Source organism: Argentina anserina, chromosome 5, assembly GCF_933775445.1.
Source record: "Argentina anserina chromosome 5, drPotAnse1.1, whole genome shotgun sequence".
NCBI classification, from domain to species: Eukaryota; Viridiplantae; Streptophyta; class Magnoliopsida; order Rosales; family Rosaceae; genus Argentina; species Argentina anserina.
This window is the reverse complement of record NC_065876.1, coordinates 9800297-9827034: the sequence shown is the minus strand read 5'-3', so window position 1 is coordinate 9827034 and position 26738 is coordinate 9800297. Positions and strand designations below refer to the sequence as shown.

General features: G+C 35.5%; 2 protein-coding genes across 2 annotated transcripts; one reads left to right on the top strand and one right to left on the bottom strand.

The window, feature by feature from the left end:
* The first annotated feature begins 2672 nt into the window (after positions 1–2672).
* LOC126794059 (uncharacterized) lies at positions 2673–3885 on the top strand. The gene has a single exon (XM_050520703.1). The coding sequence runs from the start codon at positions 2786–2788 to the stop codon at positions 3695–3697; it is 912 nt and encodes a 303-aa protein (XP_050376660.1). The 5' UTR covers positions 2673–2785; the 3' UTR covers positions 3698–3885.
* Positions 3886–7178: 3293 nt separating this feature from the next.
* Positions 7179–11665, bottom strand: LOC126794064 (adenine phosphoribosyltransferase 3). The gene is made up of 6 exons (XM_050520711.1): positions 11394–11665; positions 11000–11110; positions 8767–8859; positions 7930–8079; positions 7476–7534; positions 7179–7364 (listed from the first exon to the last, which is right to left on the bottom strand). The coding sequence occupies exons 1-6, from the start codon at positions 11473–11475 to the stop codon at positions 7311–7313; spliced, it is 549 nt and encodes a 182-aa protein (XP_050376668.1). The 5' UTR covers positions 11476–11665; the 3' UTR covers positions 7179–7310.
* Between the last annotated feature and the right edge of the window lie 15073 nt (positions 11666–26738).

Genomic DNA, 26738 nt, shown 5'->3' with positions numbered 1-26738 from the left:
CTAGGAAACACGGAAACGTGCATACACCCACGTTTCCCGCTTCCGAAGCGGAACCACTCCGGAAACGTCCGGAAACGCTCGGAAACGCGCCAGAAACGCCCGGAAACGTGTTTCCAGAAAATGAGTTTTGGAAACGCGGTAGAAACGCGAGTTTCTAAAAAATAAAGGTTTTTTATGTTTTTTTTTTATTTTTTAAATGAAGGCTAGACCTACATTCGTCGAGTCAAATGACTTATTTCGACATATTTTTGACCTCCCGCCAAGTCGCCGACCCTCCTTCTCTCTTATTGATACCTAGATCTCTCATTATATTTGTATTATTTCGAATGTTGAACACCAAGTTATTTAAGTTATTTGAGATTTTGAGTTATTTAAACTAAAAATTTGTTATTATATTTATTTTTTATATAATTTATATATTTTTTTTATTTCGACGTTTTCAAAACGTACCCGCTTCCTAATTTTTTTGAAAAACACGCTTCCGCGTTTCCAAACGTTTCGCTTTCACGTACCCGTACCCGATTCCGTGCCGCCTATGTTTAAAGTGAGTTGGATTATATTTTGTCTCCAACCAGTGTTCTAAATATCGGGATATATCGGCGATATATCGGTGATATTTAGAAACCGATAGGATAAATGCCATATCGCCTCAATATATCGGTCAACTCAAAATATCGGGTCAACATGCGATATATCGGGCTATATCGGCGATATATTAGTTTGACCCGATATTTCAGTGGACTTTTTTTTTTCGGTGACTTTTTTTTTTCGATATTTTTTTCGTTGACCTTTTTTTTCAGTGACTTTTTTTTCGTTGAAATTTTTTTAAAGTGACGATGTCGTTTTGAGGAATTTCAACGCAAATAGGCAGAATGTGATTTATGAAGATGATTTTATCTCAAAAGATGAGGATGAACATAATGGAGAAGATGAGTTTGACTTTGATTCTGATGATGAGAGAGTTTATAATGCATGAATGCATAATCAATATCTCAATCTATCTTTTGTGCACCTATTTTTGTTCAATTAGTACTTAGTAGTTAATATTATTTGGTATATTTTGAAGTATATGTTTATAAATATATTAAATTTAAATTACAAATTAACAAAAACGATAAATCCGATATATCTCGATATATTCCCGTTATATCCTTATTTTACAAAACCGATACGATGCCGATAACCGCTATTTAGACTATTGTCTCCAACTCATGCGGCACCGCACCGTGCACATCCCTATCCCTAGTACACGCAAAAGAAGTCTCATGTGCAAAACCCTGCTATGCTGACCGTGGTCCAAATATATGATTATTCTCAACATTTTCCAGACTTTCATAGTTTCATTATACGAACTGCATAACATACCCAAATTATTGGAGATTTTTCACAGAAATGAGAGACAAATTTAGGGTTCAGTTTGTTCAGATAGCCCGCCTGTTTCATTGCAAAAAACTTATTAGACCTCACCAAGAACTGAGAGGGGGAGTTATTGTTTCTTGAATTTCAAGTTGCAACAAGTTAAATCATTCAGCTATTCAGGGTTAAGATGTCAGAGCATGGTCTTTATTAGAAAATGACTCGACTTGAATCAGGTTTAATTAGAGAGTGTCTAGCTATTTTCTAATGAATGCAGATAAAGGTTGTGTTAGTGTCTTAGTGATGCTAATTTTGAGTTGCTGAGTGGCCTTCTCATTATGAGCAACATTCAAACTTCAAGAGCAAAAAAGGGAAACCTATCTGCCTTTTCTTTCTACAGAACATCATTGTAGTGTAGTGGTGTGGTTTTGTACGTATGACTTTCCCTCTTGCGGTCTGAAAGAGAGGAAATAACACGCTCAATCGATCAGAGAAATGAATAAAGAGATGACTAATTTCAATCTCGTTTATATAATTTGAAAGATTATGTTGATTCTAGAGAGAAACTTACACTCATACAACGACATATATGAACAAATGCATGAGGCAACATATTACTCGTTTCGAAAATGAATGGGCAGAATGGCTACAATATCGTACTCGATTGATTGATTGATTGATCCTGGAATGACGACCTTAATCGACTTCATATTCTCTCTATATACTTCTCTGTTTTGGGATGTTTTGGCATAGCCTTCCCTACATATATTTTGGTCCTAGTGGATCTTTTGTTCATTTGCTACCGTGCCAGGTCTTTTCTACGAAAAAAAACAAACACAACAAAAATCATTTAAAAAAATCCCAAGTGAAGGACAACGACATGAAAATTCAAAACCCTTAATTAGGGCTTAAAAGTTAAAACCCCTCCCACATTTTTTTTAAAAAACTTAAGATGAACAAATCTAACCCGAACCAGAGGAGTCATATTCATATGGAGAACAAAACCCCAAAAGACCATAATCACCATGCAACAGTATCCAGCTCTCTCCTCTCTCTTTCTCTTTCGTCTCACCAGAATTAAATCCCTCCATTGATGGCCTTTGTCTTTTCTTCCACAGACCACAGTCCTCTCCAGTCTCCTCCTCCTCTTGAAGCAATAGACGCAATTCCACGTGGCTAATTCCAATTTCCGCAGAAGGGCATTCCCGTCATTCCGTTCCCCTCTACGTATCAGTTAGGAAGTCGAAGAAATACCCCCCATTTAATAAACCCCCGCCATATCTCTCTCCTCCTCGATCTTCCTCCTCCATTTTCATTCCTTCCTTTTCTCCCAAGCCTGAGAAAGAAGAAAGACCAAAGTCACCAAACCATATTCAACTCTCACTCTGGCTTTGGCTTCAAAACGGAGTCGTATTATTAAAGGCCGTTAATGGCGAGCGGGTGGGTCAAGTCGTTGCAGTGCAAGTCTAGGGCATATGAAGACGTCTATCACCCAAACCCCAAAACGCTCATGAACAGCGTCAGCTGTAGAAAGAGCGTCCAGAACATCAAAGACGTCGTCGACACAGCCAAGCACCACCACAAGCCCACCAGAAAATCCAAGCCGCCTCCGCCGCACCAGCAACAACCGCCGCCATCGAAAAGATCGAACTCCAAATGCGACAGACCCGGAAAGTCTGAATCAGTTTTTCCCAGCCCGACACCTCACCGCACTCGTCTAAGCGCCTCTGGCCGGAGCCACGACCCGTTTCTGACTGACCTCCCGGAGGGCCACCCGTCGCGTAATGTGGTGGAGATTATCTTCCACACCAGCTGGAGCCCCAAGGCGTTCTCGGGTCGGATCGAGATGATATTCAAGGTCCAGAACGGGTCCAAGACGGTGGCGCGGTTCGAGGAGTATAGGGAAATGGTGAAGACTCGCTCCCGGGCCGGGTCGGGGGAGGGTGGCCTGAAAGTGGGATCCGAATACGAGGAGGAGAATGCGCGGTGCGTCGCGGACGGGAATGAGGTCATGCGGTTCCACTGCCTCGGGTCGCCGTCTGGAAGCGGTGTTCACGACGCGTTCGGCGGCGCGTGGGGATTTCACAGTGGGAAAGGCTCTGCCATTTGCACGTTTTCCGGTAGCGGAGTGGCCCACGAGAATGCAGGAGGTGGGGCACGGGGCAGGAGGGCCATGTTGGTTTGCCGGGTTGTTGCGGGTCGGGTCTCGAAGCAGCTGGAGCTCCAGTCTTTGCTGGATGGCAGGGTCGGGTTTGACTCGGTGTGTGGGGACAACGGCGAGTTGCTAGTATTTGATCCACGCGCCGTCTTGCCGTGCTTTCTTATCATCTATAAATTGTAAAAATACAATGCTCTCGTTTCTTTTCTTTTTTTCCTTTTTTATTTGTCTCTTTTATATATTTTCCTTTTCTTCTTGGGGTTGATCAGCTTCTTTTTTCTTGCATTTATCACCTCAATTTTTTTGAACTTGTTTCTGGGTTTTGGTGTGATTATGAAAAAATTGAGTTGATAAATGCTTGATTAACCAATTCCCCGTTTTTCATTTTCTGTGATTTAATGCAAATGACTGTTTAAAATCAATGTAATTAATTGGAATTGTCTTGTGGTTTTCCAAAATTTCACTAACGTCTACATGAAGTGATAGTGAATCATTTTAGTAACCTAATGTTTAGAGTACAGGTGGTTCATGGTTATAATTGGAGCTATGATGCTAAGGTGAGAAAGTTTGGAATCAAAGTAAGCTACATTTGTTTTTTATTAATCGATCACCAACAAACATGATGATGATAATATGGTGTGGTTAACACTACAGTGTTAACAGTGGCAGAGAGGAGGTGGTTTGGATAGTGATGAGATAGAGTTTTCATGCTTACATTTGTGTACTTTGTGAATTATCGTATGATGCAGTGACTTAGATTGGGTTTGCTATTTTGCATTGCACTTACTTAGTTTTGAATGACTCATTCAACCTTTTAAGTTTTGATGATATGAAAAAAAATTAAAGTATAAGGTCCATCAAAGTTCATTATATGATTTATATCACATATTGTGTTTCTATATTTTTGTGTGACAAGTAAGAAATTGGCATAAGCCTAGTCGACTTCTTGACAAAGGGGTTGCAACAACAAGTACAGAAGGGGTTCCAACAACAAATACAATGTACTTAAAATTCACAATTGGATTTATAGTGATATAATTCCTCAGAAATATATTTTTAAAATTAAAGCTCTTCTTCCAATCACACCATGAGGGTTTTTGCTAGACAGAGTTCTCCCGATCACGCTGAGGGTTTCATCACTTTCATGTTCGACTATGAAGAGTTTCGTGTTCGACTAAGGTATATATATGTTTTAGTCCTAATCCTAATGTCTAACTCAATTCTATACCCTAGCCTCCCTCGTATAAACACAGATAAGCTGAGACAATGGTTTTGAGATAACCCTCAAAGAATCTAACAAATGAAAATAAGCAAAAGGTCAGTTTTCTCACGAATTAATGCGGTCCTTGCAAACTGCAATCTATTCAAAAATGAATGTAAGTTGTGAGGCAGTTGGGCTGCGCCAGCTGAAAACAAATGTCTCACTCAAATCACATCAAGAAAATAAATTTGCAGACATTTCACAATCTATTGATTCTGAGTTGCTCATGTCGTACTGTTTTTCAGAAGTCAGTTTTAATTCTGAGAGTTGCATACTAGCTAGTTCATCTACAACAACGTAGTAGTAAAGTCTTCCCCAACTAATTTCCTCACCAACATTCAGTTGTGGTAAAATTGGCCGGTTCCGCACTATACATTGAATCATATGCATTCTACTGTCACACACTGTGACTCACTGTAAATCTGTAATGTCACAAATCCTGGATGGATGGTTTGAGGGAAATGATGTTAAAACGACTCGTATAAATAAACCCTAAATTCCTTTGTTGATAATCGACTGAAAAAATAACATGATCAAGAGCATTCGATTCCGGATTACGCTATATAAAAAAAAGTACTATTGGGTTGCTGCTGTCAGTTTCCAACCAAAGCTAAGCAATTGAAAATCGCTGTAGTTCTTTTCTCCAGTAGTACCGGTTTAATTTAGTTGCTGGCTATTATATGCTACGTACATTAAATTTCTGTAGTAGAAGTCTAAGAAAATTAAGATGGTTAGCGTTAGGAGAGCCACTCTCAGCTGCCCAGGTTTTTAGTTTAAGTTTTGGAAAGTACAGCACAAGTCACGCAATTGCTGCCAAAGCCTTTACTTGTCTCAAGAGAAAATAAAAGTTCGATTAATGTGGTGAAACGTCTCAATCTTTGATGGGAACCTTATGCCCCATAATTCAATTCTGATTACCAGAACCTATTACCATATCTAGCTATTATTCCAAGTGAAGCAAAACAACAACAAACTCTATAATGTTGAAACATTTCATTGTGCACCAAGAAGAAAAGGAAATGAGACTGCACTGGGAATAAAGATCAATTAAAGGAAATGAAAATTTGTCTTCAAACAATTGGAATGTTGGAATGGTCCAACAAATAGCGGATTCTTTAGAACTTAAAATGAACTCTTTACCAGTTAGCAATAAAACGCCAAAGGCAAGGGTAAGACGTAGTATCAGGTTATCTTACCTGATTTCTAAACCAGAAGTTGTTCACTAATTGAGATCTTATGCAGCAATTTTTTTGTTTTCAACGAGTTAGGTGACGAGGTGTTTTACTTTTTTCTGTTGCATACTTTTATTGATCCATTATAAACGATGAATATATCAATCATGATACTTGTACCCTGTGTTGAGGAAAAGATATAACATTCACCTTTTTTCCTGAATCTCACTGAATTTTATAACAGAAACATCCTACGGCATCAAAAGCCTGTCTTGGTTGCATTTCTTTTGATCAAGGCAGCAACAAATCATCGCGTACGTACGTAATCATGAGAACTAAACTAGCATTCGAAAGACTCCGTAGTCGTGATCTTCTTGGAAAATCTGAATCACAGAATTAGGGAGTTACAGGATCCCGCAAAGCATGTTTTGCAAAGTGCTTAAGAAAAAAATTCAGTTTATGCTATGTGATTCAATTTCTTTTTTTATTAATTAAGCATCTGCAGATCATCTAGCTAAAAAAATCTCTCCTCTGTTCAAAGTTTTGAGTTGCACCAACTTTTCATGTTAAAATGAACTAAGCTTTCATACATTAGGGAGAAAAAGAAAGATCGAAAATTTAACACCAAGTTTATGTGAAATAAAGTAGCCAACAAATCTGCACTAACCAGAATCCATAAACATCATACTCAGTCATGTTTATGTTCACAAACCATTGCGGGGTCAAGTCAAGGTAGAGCTTGCTGATATACACAAAATAAGCTAAATCTGTTTGAATATGAATCGGATTTATACACTGGATTATGATATGGTATTCACTGTATCAGAGCTTAAGCAGTCGGAACCCTCAACCCAAGTTCAGCTTAAATTTCAGAGTTTAATAAAAACTTTCTGCCTTTGATTTCAAGTCGTCACTCATGATTATAGGTCCGGGTTCAACAGTAATTGAAAAAAAAGATGTTCACAATGTAATTTCTCAATTGACAAGAGAGACATTCCCCAGAATCATAAATCATTCATTATTGATCCTACCATCCATGAAAGCTCTCATCTGGGTTCTGTATTGAGTGCCAGAATCACCAAGGCACCATAACTATAGAAATTCAGTTTTAGAAAGAAAAAAAAGAGAGACCTGCATTTCTTAAATCAAGATCGATTCCCATAATCCAATGCTCTACGCAACTCGTCTAAGTAAAATGAAGGGGCAACAACCAAGTCTTTAAGAGACTCGGCAAATGAAGGAAATAGATAATAAAGGGTAAATGGGATTGGGTTTCTGGAGATGAGAATCGCCGGTAATGTGCCTCTAATGTACATTTTGCATGCATCGTCATCTCAGTAGATGAATCTAGTCCTGCCGGGATTTAGTGGGATTCCACAAGTACATACAATGGCTTTCCATTCAATCTCTCACGACCCTGCAACACCAGAAACACAAGTCACTGGCAATGCTAGCACACAAAAACGTAGCGATGCAAAAGATACTTGTCATATAACATCAAAAAAACATGACCAGAAAAACAGCACACCTGTAAATCTGGCAACTCAATAAGGCAGGCGCATTCAACTACTTCTGCTCCAACACGCTCTGAGAGGAAACATTTAAATCACTGCTAAGATTTACTAGCATCGACAATTCTAGCAAGTATAAGAGAAAAGGCTATTGATGATACCATGCCAAAACAGTAAAAAACACAAAACAGATCAATTATTTAATACGTGTACACACAGTTTAGACTTTAGAAAGTCATTTATTCAAACTAGACAACTAATCCATTTAAACAACAACGTACTAGATTATGATTCATGCAGTTTGAGATACAGTCAAAAAAATAGTGCAGCGTTCCTTAAACATGCCATCTTATATATGAATCTGGATCAATACACATCACATATAAATGCAATAGAGGCTTTTTTATAATCCAGAGAAAAAATATCTACTGTTTAAGCAAGATTTGTTAACTAACATTAATAAAAACTTACCCAATAAACTCATTGCAGCACAGAGTGTGCCTCCAGTGGCTATTAAATCATCAACCACCAAAGCACGATCACCCTGTTCTACTGCTCCAACATGCATCTCAAGACGGTCCTTCCCATATTCCAATGTGTACTCTTCAAAAATAACATCACCTGCCATAAAAAAGCCACAATTTGATATCTCGAGAGGAAAATACTTAAGACTAGTACATAATGAGATCCAACTTAATATGATTCCTAATGCACATAACTGCATGTCAGATCCCATCTTAGTACTCTATAACACACATTTATTAGTACAACATATATTTAAGTAGTAATTTTGAGGAGTATGATGACACAATCTACTGTTATAAAAAAGTTTGGCATCACTGGAGCAAGAATACTGAGATCTTCTCTGACACTTCGAAGATACATCTAAATAAAATACATATAGACAGCAAAATATACAGGCGAAGACCAAAAGAAGGAATAGACCACGGCACAAAAATAAAAGCATGACAAAATATAAATTATCAAGGCTTCTGACTTTCTTCATATAAGGGAAACCACAAGCATTGTTCTTAGTGCCCATTTTAAATCAAAGACCCAATTCATTGGCATTACCAATAAAAATAGGTAAACTCTTGTTTCCTTTAAAAGACAGGCAAGAGCAAGTTAACACTTCTGCTCGATCTTGCACTTGACAACAAAATGCTTAAGATCTATCAGTAAGGAGCATCTCAATGACATACCAGTGCGCAGGGAACGGAATACAATTGTATACTTTATCAACTTAATCATTAAAACATATGTTCATACAACCATGCAAAGAGGTGTAGTAATAGGATTACAACTTACCAGGCAATTTCCTTGGTTTTCTCAGGGGAACAAACTTTGCTCCAATTGCCAATGCAATAGGAGGACCAAAAATGAAACCTCGAGCCTCAATTCCTGGAATAAACAAGAACCACGTATATGAGAATGCTGAATGCAGTAGACCAAAAAATTTATGCGATACATATACATGAGACTTGAAACAACAGACAATAAGATATATTAGTGATACATCAGAGAGACCATCTAAACCTGTCGGTAAAAAACATGAATGACTCATGGACACATGAATATAAAGTTATAAACAGAAAAGATCATTTACTAAGAACATCTCTGAATAAAATAGCACACTGATAGCCAGGATCAATCATCAATACTGAAGCACTGGCAAAAAAGCTAAAAAATTGGACTGCTGAAAAAGGTTATCAGGTTTTTACAAATTCAGGATATATTAGTGCAGCAATAAAGTAACTCAACATGTATTATCCACCTATTGGCTGCTGGCAAAGGAGAATATTGACACCACTATTAACATGCATATCAGGTTGGACAATAAAAAACCACACACACACACATACAGTTACTGCATCCCTCTCGCAGAGTTTAAGAGTGTCTCCAAGCATACAATTACCTCTGGACAATGGTCCAACCATATTCACGTCCCCAACAAAAGACTACATCTATACTGTCAAGTTTTCAAATTTTCACCAGAGTACAATATCTCTAGACACTGGTCCAGCCAAGTCCTTTACTCGTAAGAAGCAGTAAAGACAGGTTTCTCAGGCCCCTGTCTCAAGAGAAACAGTGAAAGACTTTCCAAGGATACCACCCAAAAATTATAAATTTACAAAAGAAAAGTAAAATGAAAAGGCATTTTAAACAGACTCCAAATGCAAAAAATAAAAAAATCATTAATTGTTTCCAAGACAAACATATACTGGGAGGAAAAAGGTTGATAATACACAAGTTATACTATTCATAACTATGAGCAAGTAAATGCTTTACGTCAAATTACCAAAGCTTTGACTTCAATGTGATTGAGGATAACACATGTGTATTAAAACTGATTCCTGGGGTTGCAAAATCAAGAATAAACTTTATATAACTAAGTAACATCAAATGAAATGACGATGGATAACAATGTCCTACTATCTTTCCAAGAAGAAAAGAATAATCTGCAGAAAGATTCCAAAGTCCAAACTAGGTACAAAGGCTTACATTAACACAAAAGGACAGCATAAGTACACATAAGCGCACAATTAGATGGATCCTAGTGTTACAAACACCAGGACAAAATATCCATAAACAAATTAGAATTAAATCATTAAAGAAATAAATATAACAACTGAGAACCAAGGCCCATCTATAATGAGCACATTATATTTTCAATTCTGTAGGCCCTTTAGTAGTATTTTTCAACACCTTCTATATGCCATGAATGCAATGGAAAGCATGCGTGATATAATCAAATATTTAACAGAGTCAATCACGATCACGGTCTCTAAACTCGAGATTTATTCATTTTCATTCACAAATGAAATATTTCTCAAGGTTTTAGACGCCACCTACAAACACTATAGTTACCTTTGAAGTGTCAAAAACAAGAAACTTTGGAACCTTGTTACAGTAGACTCACTAAAAGTGATGATAATGAACTCTAACAATCAACAGAAACTCAAGGAAATAAAGAAAGGGCAGAGCAGCACAAACAAGGGTCATCCAACAGCAGAGTTGGAAAGCCAATTACAATGAAGCCGAAAACTTTGGCCCAATTGAAAATGAGGGTCCACCTTTAACAAGGTGGGCATCGAGGACCAACAACCATCCACGCAATTGGATCATTGCACATGCCCTCAAGAGGGAAGAAGAATGAGAGAGAGAGACCAAACGAAAGGAGGTGAAGAAATATAAAAGGAGAATAAAGAAGAAACAAAGCAAGAACTTCAAAGAGAGCTATCATCAGTGGCACAACCCACTAACAGAGCTTATAGTCAAACGAAAAATCACTCCCAAAACCCACTCTGACTCCCGTTCCATAAGGACAGCAAGAAACTTATGCAATAGAAAATCTGATTTCCTTATCATTTTAACCTACTTTTCTTGTAACCATGGACCCCGCCACCTTCGGCTAATCACTGTTATAGAAAGTGGCTCAAAAGCTTGGGAGTTGGGACTTTAGCTCAAAAATCTTTCACCCTCTGTTTCTCATTTCTTTTTAACCCAATACATAAACAAGCATTTATTTTATTTTATTTACCTGCAACCACTGAAATGTTTTTGCCTTTGTATCTCTCCACGAACATATCGATCGTGTCCTTGAAGGCTTTTGGGTCTAGCAACAAAGTTGTAATATCTTGGAACATAATACCTATACAGAGCAAACGAACCAGAAGAACATAATTAAACAGAGGAAAACAGCACACAAACAATTACAGCAAATGATACACATATATGAACATCACCCTATGCTGAAACCAAACCAAGATTAAGACTTTCATCACAAAGACCAAAACTTTGAACCAGAAAATGAAACCCACTTCAGCCAGGCTCATAATAAATCCTATTTCCACAGTGACACATTTCATTAAAGGAGTTCTGGGTCAGAGCAGAGGAAGTAGAGACAAATTTGGAAGAAGAAGCAAAGAGCTAACCGGGTTTGGGAAAATTGGGGACGACGCGAATCTTGGCTTTGATGGCATGGACACGAGGATCTTGGTCTCTGAGAGCCGACATTGTGGTGTATGCAAGAGACCCAGAAGAGAAGTTTCCCTGTGTTTTAACAAGTTCTTTGTTTTGGGGTTCTCTCTCACCAAAACCCTCAGTTAAGAAACCCGTGTATCTGTGAGTACCAACACAGAGTGACAAAAGGTCAGACAGATTAGGAGAAGGGGCAGAGAGTATTTATAGAGAGAGAGAAGACGGAGAAGAGAGAGTGCGTAGGCTCACTAGGCTGCTCTCAATTTTCACTTTCACGAGAAGTAAGGAAGAGTGACGAGGGGGAACGCGAAAACTCTCTTACCCTGTTTTTGATACGTGAATTTCGTATTTTATACAAGTAATCACATCATTAGCATCTCCAATTTAGTTGATACATCAAGTTTTCGAAAATGATAAAAATGCGTCATAGAGGTTGGATTGATTTTGTTTCAAAATTTTTGCATGTATAGAAAAACCTCTATAATGAATGGAAAATACTTGTGTATATACCGGTATAAAGGTTTGCATCCAACCTCCTCTTACTTCTATACATTTGGTAACGTGAATAAAAATTTTAACTGAAGTTTTATTAATCAATAAAGTCACTTTTGCAAAAAACAATGTAAACAAATATCATTTACTTAACCGATTATATTAAACAAATAAATGGTTGATTATGAGACTACTAATTTTCATAAGTATCGTTCATTTGTTTGATGTAATCAACTTAACAAACGATTTTTATTTCAATTAATAATTTACAGAGATAATCTTTATTGATCGATTAAATTTTACACAGTCAACAATATAAAATCACACAACTAAAAATATTAAAATAAAATAGGGTATGGACATGTGTATCTATACTGGTACAGACATAAGTATTTTCTATAATGAATAACCTCGACTTTGTATTTGATTCGTCATAGTTATTACGAGATGATTTATCCAAATCTACGCATTGATGAGTGATATTTCAATGTCCAACTACAATTTGGTGATAATTTTATTTTATTATGTTCATAAATCATAATAACTACGATGGAAAACCTAATCTATTATTATTGGTAATTAAGAACCTACTTTTAAATATAGGCCAGATAACGCAAATATGTAAAACTCTGCAAAAGCAGCACGCAGAATTTCCTTAATCATATTTATCCAAAGAAAAAAAAACCATCATCATCAACAATGTCATGCATCTTAATTAGTACCATGTGAATGTCATTGTCCTCACTAACAAGGGCAGCAAACTTAAAAAAAACAAACATGATATAAACACCCACGTACTCAACCACTCTTTACATGTGCTAGCCGCTAAATCGCCATGGAGGCATTAGCTTGGTGCCTTCACTGCCTTGGTCCTCTCTGACCCCTTAGCGGATGTATTCAGTCAAGATTCTAATTGATTTCTTATATTCAGTGGATTTTTATAGTTTTGACAAATTATGCGGATTGTTATAAGTCTATATAGACTTTAACAGATTCTGTCACATTATATTGACTAGATTTGTTTGGATTTCAACCGATTTTCTCATGTACATTTGAAATGTAAGTGTCCTCAAAATTCTTGGGAGCCATATCCACGACCTGACTTGTAGTGGTGAAACTAGACCATGTATGCAGATTAAAGAAGATAGTGAATTTCTCAGCCTCTCTTATTTTGAGAGACCATAACATAATTTAAGGCATTCTCTTATTTGAAACATAATATGAGGCATTATTTGACTTCTCTTCTTTGACTGGAAGCTAATATGAGTATATGACTATGGCATATATCAATTGACAAAAATAGAATAGAATATGAGACATTATTCGACTTCTCTTCTTTGACTGTAAGCTAATATGATGATTATGGCATATATCAATTGGCAAAATAGAAAACACCCAATGCTAAATCATCATAGTTATAAACCAACAGCTAAATTACAATATATAACAAATTCAAAATTGATCTTTCCATTAGACCTAGAAAGTTAAATCAATTCCAATTGAATCAATTTCACAAACTAAACAAGACCCGATTGGTAAATCAATAGTAAAGAACCATATAGAAAGATAGTTAAAAGAAAATCATTATATGCATCATCAGTTGAACTAATAACCAAGACAAATAAATAACAAGCTTTTGACCATATATTTTGTCTTTGAGAGGATAGTGGTCGAATGAAGCAGATTTGGGTACCCTATGATTGATGAAGTTTAAAGAGGATAAAGTTATTGTGGTGAAACAAGGTGACCCAAAATGAGAGAGAAAAAGAATACATCAAAATCCCACCTATGGAGGTTAGATTTCAGAAGGGATTTGGTATGTATTTAAAGCACCCTAAAACCCTACAAAATCAATCATCTCTTAAAATCCTTCAAATTCATTGCCAATTTCAATATATACCATCATATTTGTAAGGAGTTTTCAAAATCGTGATTGAATACCATCAGATTTGTAATGATTTTTTAAAATCTTGATTGAATACCATCATATTTCAAAAGAATATTGAAATACAAGAAAATCTAACAAAATCATGAATGAATACACCCCTTAGCTTATGAATTGCCAGATCGTATATGTCATTCAACTACAATAGAATGGTGGGTGCTAAAGTTAATATACGTAATTACCAAAAAAAATTATATACGTTGAATTTATAATTTTAATATTCAAATACACTTAGATCCAACTTTGGGATGTCGAAGTAATATGGTGGGAATAGTATTATAGATAATCACCTTGATATATATGGTGCAATTATATATGTGTCAATCACAAATTTTATCTTGTGTCAATCACCTTAATTTAAAAGTCCTCAATTAACCTTTAATAAAATGATGCTCGTTGGAAAATCTCTCTCGACTCTATATGTACCAACTACCAAATATATATGGGAAAAAGGATGTACATCTAAGTTGTAACCAATGTTTAGACGGAACCAATCCCATTTGGCCATTTTCGTCTATCGATACTCCCTTAACAATTTGCCCTATCTCTATCTCTGTGTATAAGCTCAGGTTGCTTTCAAATCTGCATAATATTATTCTGTAGGCATTGGACAACTCTAATCCCTTTCACATTAACCAATAGATATAATTTTTTTGATGCATGCAATGCCAATGTCAGATTCATGCCATTACCAGATTACTAGAGTTACACAGCACCTGTCGAACTATAAATTTATACTTCTTCCCTTTTTTTTAATAAAAGTCATTTTAGGTTTTAATTTTTGTTTCAATATATAAGTCGTTTTAACTTTTATTTTATAGTATTTCCTAATTTATCATTGAGCCACAATAATAACAAGAATTTTATTATGGAAATTTGTATAAATTATTATTAATTTCATTATGAATTTGTGGAAATGTATATCAATGAAGTCTTAAATATGAGTTAAATTGTTATTATAATTATTTCTTAATATGCGTGAAAACTCTTAAAACGATTTATATTAAAAAAATGGAAAGAGTATATAACAGGAGGTTGACTGACAAATCAATGCAGACTAAGCCCTAGATTTTGTCTGTAACCTATAGTAAGAAAAGAACTGTACCAATTTTGAAACTTTAACCATACCATAAAATTGGGATTCAAATTTCATATTACCGCCCTATGAAAACTTGCCACATCAACACGAAATTGACCATGGTCAACTGTAATTAAAGAGCTCATTAATTAAATCTTATATTATTATTTTAAGTTGATAATATTAATAGTGATTCTCTCTCTTCCTTGATGAGCGCAAACCAATGAAACCCATAAATCCAAGACGCATGAAACATATTATATTTCAATTACTGAGTTTTCGTAATGGATGCTCCAAACGGAGGATTGATTAAAAACTAAAACAACCCCATTGCAACATGCAAGAGATAATTATTTGAGAGAAAATGTCTCTCTAGTGGCTACTTTCTTCTCCCCATTTTCACAACGATGAATCAGACAAATGCATTTTATAGATCCAATCCCACTAAACTCGGAATTGAGATTTTTGGGTGAATTAATTCAATTACTGTATTTTATTTAGCACCATTTTTTTCTCTATATACAGTAATGAGATAGACCTAAACTGAGATTTTTAGTCGACAGTTTACCACCATCTCCTACTCCAACCTTGACACCGTCGCTGAAGACCTAGCAGAGAAGGACATTTGCCTCTCCCTAATGGCCTAATCTAAAATTGTCGTCCTCTTTATCATCTCAGTAGCTGGAGAGGATCTCAATCATGGTTGACCTGGTCATGCTATTCATCAGTAGTGGTGGCAATTGAGAGAGAGAGATATGAAGGCGTGGATTGATAAATAAAAGGAAATATTAATTAATGAGCTTAATAATTACAGTTAATTATGGTTAATTTCGTGTTGATGCGGCAAGTTTTCATAGGATTGTAATATGACTCCCTCTTAACTGTAATATGACCCCAAGAGGGAGGGTTGAGCAAATTTGAATCCATAAAATTGAGGACGACTAGGGCACTGTACGTACCCAAATTCTAATAAATTGGCTCTTAACCCAGACTTCTTTTTATAATGAATCTTAACCCATAATTTAGATGGCCCGAATCGATATTTTTGCAGAAAATTTTCACGGAAGATCACTATCTTACTTAAGGTATGTAATTAATAAATTGGAGTAATTTTCAATATATTACTATACAATTCATTTGATCAGTTCATGGTCCTTGGTTTGACAATACAACAACAACGAGGGCCATATTGTTTTTTTTTTCGATAAAGAATTGCCATATTGTTATATAATCGCTAAAAAAAATAAAGATAACCAATGCCTTTAAATATGGTCATTCAAATCATGGCATATGGTGCCCGTGTCAATTAGTATGAGTTAATAGGTGAGTCAAGGATTAACCCATGCATTGGTTGGGTTAGATAAACTCCACGTCTAACCCACCCTAATTTTCTACATGTGGATGGAGGTTCCAATCCAACCCTCGAACTGAACCCACCGTTTTGCAGCATTTGCTCTAAATCCCCTGACAGTATTTCCCGGCAAGCTGCAAAGACATGTATATAATATGATCGAAATTCTGATTTCTAAACCATACAAAAAGACCATCATGGTAAACATGTAAACAAAGTAATAAACAGAAAAATCTGCGGAGAAATTAAAATGGACGGATCATGTATCAAAAGGGAAGACCAAAAAAGAAACCAAACAAAGCGAGGGTTTCGAATAATAGAGCAGAAAGCTTATTTACTAATTATTTGGTGATCTAATGTTACTAAGGGTTATAAAATTGCCCTCGATATTTGTTTTATTTATTCAATTACCACTGATATATAAAAAAGCTGAGGCTCCATGGTCTCCCTTGGTCTTCGTTTTCAGAGGAAGGAGCATGCTCCTCTCTCTTCTATCTCCGAAAACAAAATTGCTCTCTCTTTTTTCTCTTTCTAATCGGTTCAACCGAGGGATTGCGCTCAGGTTAGATTTTAATCTATCTGATTCGTTTTTTCTTTTCGTTTTTGGTTTCTATTGTTTGGGACTTTAGGTAGATGCTGTTGCTTGGATCATTTGGTTGGAAGAATGGGCATGGTCTACAATTTTAGGTCTACATGTTGGTAATCGTTGGTGTCATATATTGCTTCGAATTTGGAATCTATTGCTTAGTCTTTATGTGTACCAATTGAGTCATGTTTCATCCTTCTCATAAACCTTCTTGTAATAAATGATAAAACATTATCAAACTTTATCGAATTGAACATTTCGTTAGTGTTCCAATAACGTTAAGGGTGGATCAAAGTAGTTTACAGTTCTCATAAGTTTATATGTTAATGAATTTATTTCATATAAATTAATAACCATATATGAAATGGAAACAATTTACCCATTCCATTGGTTTATCCTGCTATGTAGTTAAAGTAATTTGGTTATATTGCAACTCAGACTTGAGTCTTCTATGTTAAGTATTGAAGCTATAATTTCTACTTTAATCATATTCACTATGAAATTTAGAGGTGCAGGTGCATTATAGAAATTTAAAATTTACTGTTAGTTTCTGTCAATTGATTGAGCATTCCCATTTTGTTTTGCAGGGTTATTGAATAATGTGGTGTCAAGATATATGTTACTGTGTTGAACCTAGGTATCACTTATGTTATGTCATCTCAAGGGTTATTTTCAGCTTTTTTTTTTCTTGAGCTGTTTAGTCAGGAAAGTTTATGTATTTCATTTGTGTGTTTATATCATTTTTATTTTACTATCCTGACATGAACTTGGTTCGGCTCTATGGCTACTGATTTGAGCCTTAACAACAGTAATTAGTAATTCTTGGATTGTATTTTTATACTCTCTAATTTCACTACATTAAGAATGCGTATTATATAGCAGTATTCAAATTTCGTGAGCATATTTTTTGCTGACATGGCGGGTTTTTGGGGGTAAAAATTCATGAAAAATAGGTCATTGAATAAATGGATATTTCCCTCAAACTATTTTAGATATAAGTTGCTGGACTGAGAAACTCCTTTAAGATAGCTGTGAACACTTATTTTTATAGCAATATATTTAAGTTATTCTCTCTTTTCTTTGCTTCTTTATACTTTGGCTCTCCATACAATTACATAATGCGCATGTCCTGTATAGATGAAGACAATGATGCAACTGTGCTACTAATAGGAAAACAACTAGAACATTTATTTGGTTATAAGTGTGCTGATGACCAAGAGAACATGTAGAATTGAAGAAAGGTTTTGATTTTAGTGTCATGGTGCTTACAGGCATTTCAGATGCACACTTTTTTATGTAACTTCAACATGTAACGGACCACTAATCCCTTATGTATATATACTACAACATTCACTTTAGCTACAACTTCTATCTTCATGTTTTGGTCCATTTACTTATTTTGTTAGCGGTATTAACCCCGCAGCGGAGCGCGGGCAAAGTTCCTAGTTAGTTTATTTTATTGTGATAAGAAATAGTGCAGAGAGCTAGCTAGCGGCATGGTTTTAGTTGCCTCAAAGGCTAGCCTTTGAATTATTTGTAAGACAAAGAACCCTAGATCGAGGCATTGAGCTCAGCTATTGCTTCAATCCTTATCGTTACACTACACAAAATTTGGCATTAGACACATTTAAATGTGGCTAGAATGTGGGTGTTACCCATGTGGCAAACCCCCTAAAATCTCACAAAATCCCCTAAATGTAGCTTGTTAATTATAAAAACATTCTAGCCACATTTAAATGTGCCTAATGCCAAATTTTTTTGTAGTGTTAAGTGTAGTAGGCCTACCACTTGAGATTTGAGTAACACTAACATGAAGATATGAGATACATATCATCAACATTCAACAAGGCTATAATCACTTTAAGGATAAGGTGATTAGATTTTTTGGGTTGTTTTTTTTTTTTGAAGAAAAAACGAATTGTCATATAATAGAAAATGTAATATACGAAACAACATAAACAAACTCCCACTCCATTTTCGGAAGCAACGATAATCCATGTTAAACAGCGACAAACGTGGCCCATGGACCAACTGTATCGATACTGTCCCAACTTAACCACCTCAGAGGTGTTGAGTTTTAATCACATAAGGTCTCTCTACAATTGGGTAATATCCACACACTTATAAATTTTATTTTATTTGTCACTTCTTAGATGTGAGATTTCTCCTCTCCAACACGCCCCCTCACGTGCAACCTAATTTTTAGGTCTGCACGTGACAGATTAACATCCCACACACTTGGACGAAAGAAACCAAGGTCTAGTAACCAACGACACTTGGTGACTATTCAATCAGAAACCCTCTGATGACATGATAATGAAACTCAACTTGGACCCACGACAGATTGGAGGCGCGACTGGAGAGAGACTCGTTCTGATGCCATGTTAAACAACGACAAGTGTGACCCGTTGATCAACTGTACCGATACTGTCTCAACTTAACCACCTCACGAGTGTTGGATTTTAATCGCAAAATGTCTCGGTACAATTTGGTATTATCCACCAGTTTATAAACTTTATTTTATTTGTCATTTTTTAAATGTGGGATCTCGTTGATTTCTTTTGTTGATTGCGGAGTTAACATTTTTAAGGCCTTAATCTTGCCATACTGATTTTCTGAAATTTTCATGCATGCATGGCGTTTGAGTATTATGTCTCTTAAAAATACCAATTATATAAAAAGACTCTTTCCAAGTCCTAAAGCAACAACTAAATATGTATTGTCAGACCATTTTGCAAGATAGTAATAAGAATTAATCACTCCCGACAAATTGCAAATATATATAAATCAATGATTTAAACTCTAAGTTATACGTTAAACATTAATTTATTTAAATATTACATTAGGATATCACAGTTCCAAACACATGCCACTATTTTAATTTTGATCATATGGAATGTGACACTAAAACATACTGGCTGTCCTTCTCTCGAAATAGATAATCTTGTCATTTGATTTTTGTTGTGAAAATATAGCCACCATATGATTTAATTGAATTTTTCTTTGTAGTCTTGGCTAGACATTAAATTATTTTCGATTTTATCGGTATGGAAATTAAGTAACTCAAATCATAGATTCATAGAAGTACTTTAATCACGTACATAAGTAACTGGCGATTACAATCAACACCCAGTCACCACACGTGGATCGAAATTGGGTCACTGGGGGTGGGGATAATTATAAACACATGATCAAGTTCACTTGACTTGTAGGCCTGTTTGGTTTTTAGAAATGAAAGTAATACTTTGATATTTCTTATGGGAAGAGAAAGGGAAGGAAAATGAAATTTACCCGATACTTTACGGACATTGCGATGCTTGGTAACTTAAGAAAAATTATCAATAAATAAATAAAATAATAAATTATGAGTAATAAATGTAAAAAATAAAGATGAGAAACTGATTATATTAGATTTTAGATGGAACTATTTTCCCACTTTCCTTTTCTTCTTCTTTTTTTCCCTTAATTACTTTTCAGCGAAATAAACGAGAGCTTACGGATTTACTTTGATGCTGGATTCTGCATTACCTTGATTCCGTGATACAGAGGAAACCTAGAAACTATCATATCCGAAGCTTAGCATGTTCCCCAGAAAACAAAAACAAGTTGAAAGAAATCGCGATGTGAGAGCTGCGTGATGAGATCAGCTTTTTCAGGGGACACGAGAGAGAGGTACGTGCGTTGTGGGAGACTGGGAGCAGTGTGATTAGATAGATGAGGGCTCACAGAATCTAACCTGGGTTTGTGAACTGATGACGTTGCTGTGTACTCTTACGTACTGCTCTGCTTCTAAGTTCTAACATTCTTCAGATCCTTCTAGCTTAGTTTGGCCTGTTCTCATCCTTTGATATATGGCTTCATTGATTGATCAGTGCAAATTTTATAAATACGAGGGAAACTAGAGTTACAAGATGAAAGCTTTCTATATTTCTAGACAAAGAAAGAAAATGAAGAAGAAAATCTTTAATCGGGTAGTTTAGACCTGATGAATGAATTGTCCTAGCCGCTATTCAAACTAGAAAATCGAGAAAAATGTCTTAGTAGAGTAGTAGACCAAATTTAGAATTTAAGCTTCCAAACTTATAATTGGAAATAAAGGAATCCAAATAAGTCCAAAACTAAATCTCAAGCCTCAAATTAATCCATCCATATAGACCCGAGGTGTCGCGTAATCATAGATGGATGAATATATATCATCCAAAAAAAAAAAGATGGATGAATATAACTGTGGATGCAAGTAGTAGATAGGCGGATGTAGGGTAAGATAAACCTAATTATCTAGAAACCTGAACTCAGTGCAGACGGCTATGCATGGAAGTATATATTGATATGTTTGGAACATTTGTTAGGTACATCAATGGAGGATCTGCTTGGAAGATTTTACTGCCCCCACTCATTGTTTTCCATCTATAATTCTCTGCATGATATCATTTCTTCGTGTAACGGAACTAATCCGTTAGAATCCATTAATGACAATTTTGAATCCACAAAATAGAGTTTCTCGAATCCACAAGAAGTTATAGAATTTACTAAGAAAATTGAGAGAACTCAAATGTTTTATAATATGAAAGATGTCTCATTCGGCCACAAGAGGTGAATTAAATATTAAAACAAATAAAATCTAAAATAATTTTAAAAAACATTAAAAGTTGTTTTTGAAGGCCTAAATGATGTCGGATGCCTGTAAAGGCACACACATCGTGGAAAAGTGACGAGTTTTATTTATGGAGCCGTTCTCTTTCTGAAAATGTATCATACGCCATATTATGAGCTCGTAGCTCAACCATGAACAGTGTCAGCCTTCCCTTTCTTGCATCGGTCCATTTGTTCTATGTCACTTCATCTCCTATCCTTCTCGCTATGTTTATGTTTTCAGGGCAAAAAATCCACAATGGCACAATAAATATAAATACTGATATATATATATATATACACATATGCAGCACCGGCCTCGCTAGCTACTTCTTGTTGTACTTGTACATATACATAAATTGTGTTTTGTGACTTGAAACCACACTTGAACGTACATCATTACATAATTACTTAATGTGAACGGTAGAAATTTAACACTTACATGCATGAAGTGATCGATCAAGTTATTCAATGATCGATCGATGATAGTATAGTGTTGCGAGTTCGCAACTACCATAGTTAAAAATGATCAAAAGCGATCCACGACAATTTGATTTTACGCTTAACATGTATCTTTACAAACAAGATGCAATTAAGTTGTTCGGAAGAATATATTAGAAATGATCGGAGGAAGGCTTAGTTTGGTACAGCTGGGCTATGGGCAAAATTGTTTTCAAAGCTGTTGTGATTAAAGTTACTTTTGAATTTGCTGTGAGATGAAGCAGTTGGGGTGTTTGTTAAACTGTTTTTATAAGTGTTGTGGTTTTGCATAATTATCATATTATACATGAAATCATGAATGCCCAAAACGTAATCCAACAACAATTCGGCTCTTAACCTCAAAAATTGGCACACTAGAACACTCCTTGTTGATCTAAATTTTCCATAGTCCTATTTTGGATCCCCACATTTTCAGCACGCAGAGAATTTTCAACCCTAAAAATTAACACACAGACTCAAAACTCATTTCGAGATTTCAATTTAACTACACTAAAACCAATCCAAAACAACGTACAAAAATGACGTCGCAGTTTCACCGGTGACGTGGTGGACAAGCCGGCCATACGCCAAAACATGGTTGCAATTGAGCCAAACCGAACCAGAGGATCTGAGAATCCCGATGAAAAAACCATAGGCGCCACCACTGTGCGTCGCATAAGTCATCAATCGAGGAGGAGTCACCGAATCGCCGTGGTGGAGTTTTGATCCAATCAAAAACCCTAGAAAATGGAAGATTTGGGGGTTCAGTTTGGATCTAAACAGGGAGCGAATAATAATGATTAAAGAGAAGAAGCCAATCGAGGAGAGGGTTAGGGGGGATGAGAAAAAAGTGTGTGTTGTTATTGAAGAAGAAGGAAAAGATAAGAGACAATAATAATTTTTTCGAATGACTAAAATCTTAGAGAATCAATGCGTTCAAAATAGATTTTAGATCGACTCAATTCCCAGAATTCTAGCTTTTATAACTGGGCCAAACTGGGCCAAAATAAGCTCCATGACAAAGCGAAAATTCGTTTATAAACTTTCTCATCTCAAAAGAAATAATCATTTTGTTCCCATACGTGAGCGAGTTCTACCATAGAAATGGAATCGCAGAATATTCCATGGACAAGCAAATCTGACTACAAGCTATAGGAATGACTGGGGATGGTTCTAGGAGCTTCGCCCTTTGCAGTTTCTGTACGTAGAGTCATCTAAGCAAACTTTGCATCTTCAATTTGTCATTCCCATATTACACTATTGCAGCATGAGAGTGTATATGTTGATATTAGAAAAACAGTGATATATTACATATATAATTTAACAAATTGAATTATAAATAATTATAAAATAGAAATTAAACATGTAACTCTAATAACGAAGAACACGAAAATAAATTCAACTAAAATACCGAACGATTGGTGATGGAAGAACTAGTCGAGACGTGTGTGATACCACACTGTCCTTAAGACGTTTACGCCTCCTCTATCAGTGCAAAGATGCTTAGCGCTTGTCTCCCAGGATATAACGACTAAACAATTCTAGGAAGTTCCACCACTAACTAGAACCTTCAACGAATTCGAAAGGTACCTCTTTCTATCACCAGAGAATAGCTAAGAACTTTGAGAGTAGGAGAGGATTGTGTTTCGAATGAATGATTTTACAATGAAAGGATGGTAGATATTTATACCATGAGGATTTGCAATCAACAATGAATAAGATGGTTGTTATAGAAATCAAAAGATCATAACATATATGAGTTACATATGTTACAAGCACTGATTTCTATTCTGTTATAATTATCCATAACACACAGTTGTTACAAAAGAAGAATTTGAACAGTCAAGAGAATTTGAAATGTCAAAACCGAATTTTCGGAAATGCAAAAAGAATCTGCGTTCTGACCCTCAATTCGGTGTTGCATTCGTGTCCGCAGGTCGCACATGCATACACGAGTTTCCCTTGTGACCTGGGATTTGCACCCTCCCCTCCCTGCGCGTGCGCGAGAGGGTATAAGGGGGTTTACACACTTTACAATCCATACACAATAGATTCTATATAAAGTTTCAACACTTCTCTTTTCCAATGTGGAACAAATACATTTCTCTCATTCTAAGTAGCCATCTTTGAGTGACAATTTCTTATTCACCCACAAACCAAATTAAACAAACAAACATATGATCTTGTAGCCCTCATTATGGAGAACTCAAATCTATGTTCATCTTTGATTAATTATAAATTTAATTTAATTTAATTAATCAATTAAAATATAATTTTAAATGGTTTATAAACCATTTTTCCAACTATGAACACCCAAGCTAGTTTACAGTAACAGTGGCGATCATCACGATCGTCCTCGCTCAGTTGGTCCAGTTAGGTAGTCGATTCAAATGAGCTGGAGTGCTGGTCCCGGACACCTATGTATGCATCAATAGGAACATGCATTCAGGGTCTCAGATACGCATGATACGCACAATTTTCAATTTTGGATACATATTTATATTTCTCATCTATTGCTCATTTATTGCATGCATATCTGCATGCATATCGAGTACTAGTAATTTTCATCACCATGGTTACAACTTAATTAGTAACTAATTACAAGTTACACCACAGACTCGACGCACACTCGAACTCCATCAATTAGAAAAATCTTATACAAACAGATTATGTATGTGTTCGGGGTTTCTTTGTCTCAAGGTGCCAACCAACCTGTGTACCAAAAAAAAAGGGTGCCAACTAACCTGTCCACACTTGATTAATATTTAATGCTTCATAGCTAGCTTTGCAGTTAATTAGTTGTATTTTTAATACTACACCGTGTACTTTGCATGATTAGTTTGTTAGGCGGAATTTGTTAAGAGACATACACTGATGACAAACCAGCATCAATAATTGGTGGACTCTAAGAAGAGGCGTCTGATTTTTTTGTTCTCTTAAAATTACGATTGATCGGAAACAATTTTTTTTTATAATCTTCTTGTTTACAATTTTTAAGCACATATAGGTTATATATTACACCGTCTTATCCCTCATGCTCGGTTCCTGTAAATAAAACTTATAATTACGGTTTATAAATACTTAGAGTATATACACCGATATTGTAAATAACAATGTTTAAAAGAGCAAAGACGTGAAGTTGGGCGTTTTGTCGAATCCTCAAGCCTTTGAAGTATTAAAGCGCCGAGGCAAAACTTTTGTGCTTTATAAAAAAAATTTATAATATAATAAAATAAATAAATAAATTTAAAAATATAAATTTTTGTCCTTCAATTTCTTCTTTATTCATCATTAGAACCTATTAGTTCCACGTTCTTTCATATTGTTGTTTCATTTTAACGTCCGTCGCCTTTCGCGTAAAGAGCCTGTGAGATGAAACTTTAAAGTGATATTGAAACGCCTTGTCTTAAGGCACGCCCTTTTTAAATTTTGAGGCACAAACATTGGTAAGTAGGACAGTATACAGACGACTATATAAGCGGGTTTGTAAAGTACGTGCATAAATGGAGGAGGTTCTTGTCGCAAGATAGCCCTAAAGATCTTGCTGTCCCTACTCACAGTCACCTGTATAAATTTCTACTCGCACGTACAGTCTCTTTCTTTCTGCTAATTTGGCTTGTCTATAAATCTATATACTAGGGAAAACTGGCAAAGCCACAAAAATGCTGGCATGCTGCTACGAATTTGATCCTCTTCTTCTTCTTGTAAACTTAAACTGAATTGTGCTAATTGAACAGTACAGATCGCACATGCACGTACATTGTGAAAATAACGTGAATATGCATTAGACTTGTATTTCGGCATTAAAATTTGACATTTGCTTGCACGCACAACTCATTTCTGTAAAATTGTAAGGTGGTAACAAGTATAGACTCCACTTGACTCTATTTCATTTCATTATCCTTAAATTATTAAGTTATACAATAGATTCCATATATTCATTAACTATTGAAGAAAAGTACCACGACTTAATGATCGTATATGTATATGATCTCGAACCTGCGAGTTGGCGTACATTTTTCCTTACAACTCAAGAGGGACGTCCAAGTCATAAAATGTCTTGTTAAAGTATTCATCTTCGACATCATTTTACATCATCTTATTCCAGAAAACTTGATTACAAGATATATAGACGTTACATGCATGAAACTATTTATGATTTCAATCCTGAAGACAATTATCAATAGGCCTGGCGAAATTGCACACGACACGATCGATAACGACACGAACACAAACAAAATTATAAGGATTTGGTTTAAGGTTTATAGATTTGGTTTCATATAGGGTCACCACGATAAAAACACGATTTGTAATGGTTTAGTTTAGGGTTAAACCGGTTATACGATAAAACACGTTAAGATAAGGGTATTTTATACTTTTAAATTTTATTGTCTACTACATAAATGACACCTAGGGCAACTCTTGCTTTTCTTATGTTTTGTTAGTAATAATTACATCTCTTGATGTGTAATTTTAATTTTAGACTAAGTTACTGAAGTCATTATGACTTTTTTAAGTTTGTCAAATTGGAGTTTGAGTCTTTGGTTAATTGTGAATTTTATGATATATTTATTTGTTATAATTAATTAATTATTTCTTAAACTATTTTTAATGGTTAACATGATAATTTATCGTTTGGTTATGGTTTATCATCAATTCATCATGCCCACAATAGCTTAATGATTTTTTTTTGTGTTGCACAATAAATATACAAAACAAAGTTAAAACGACACGG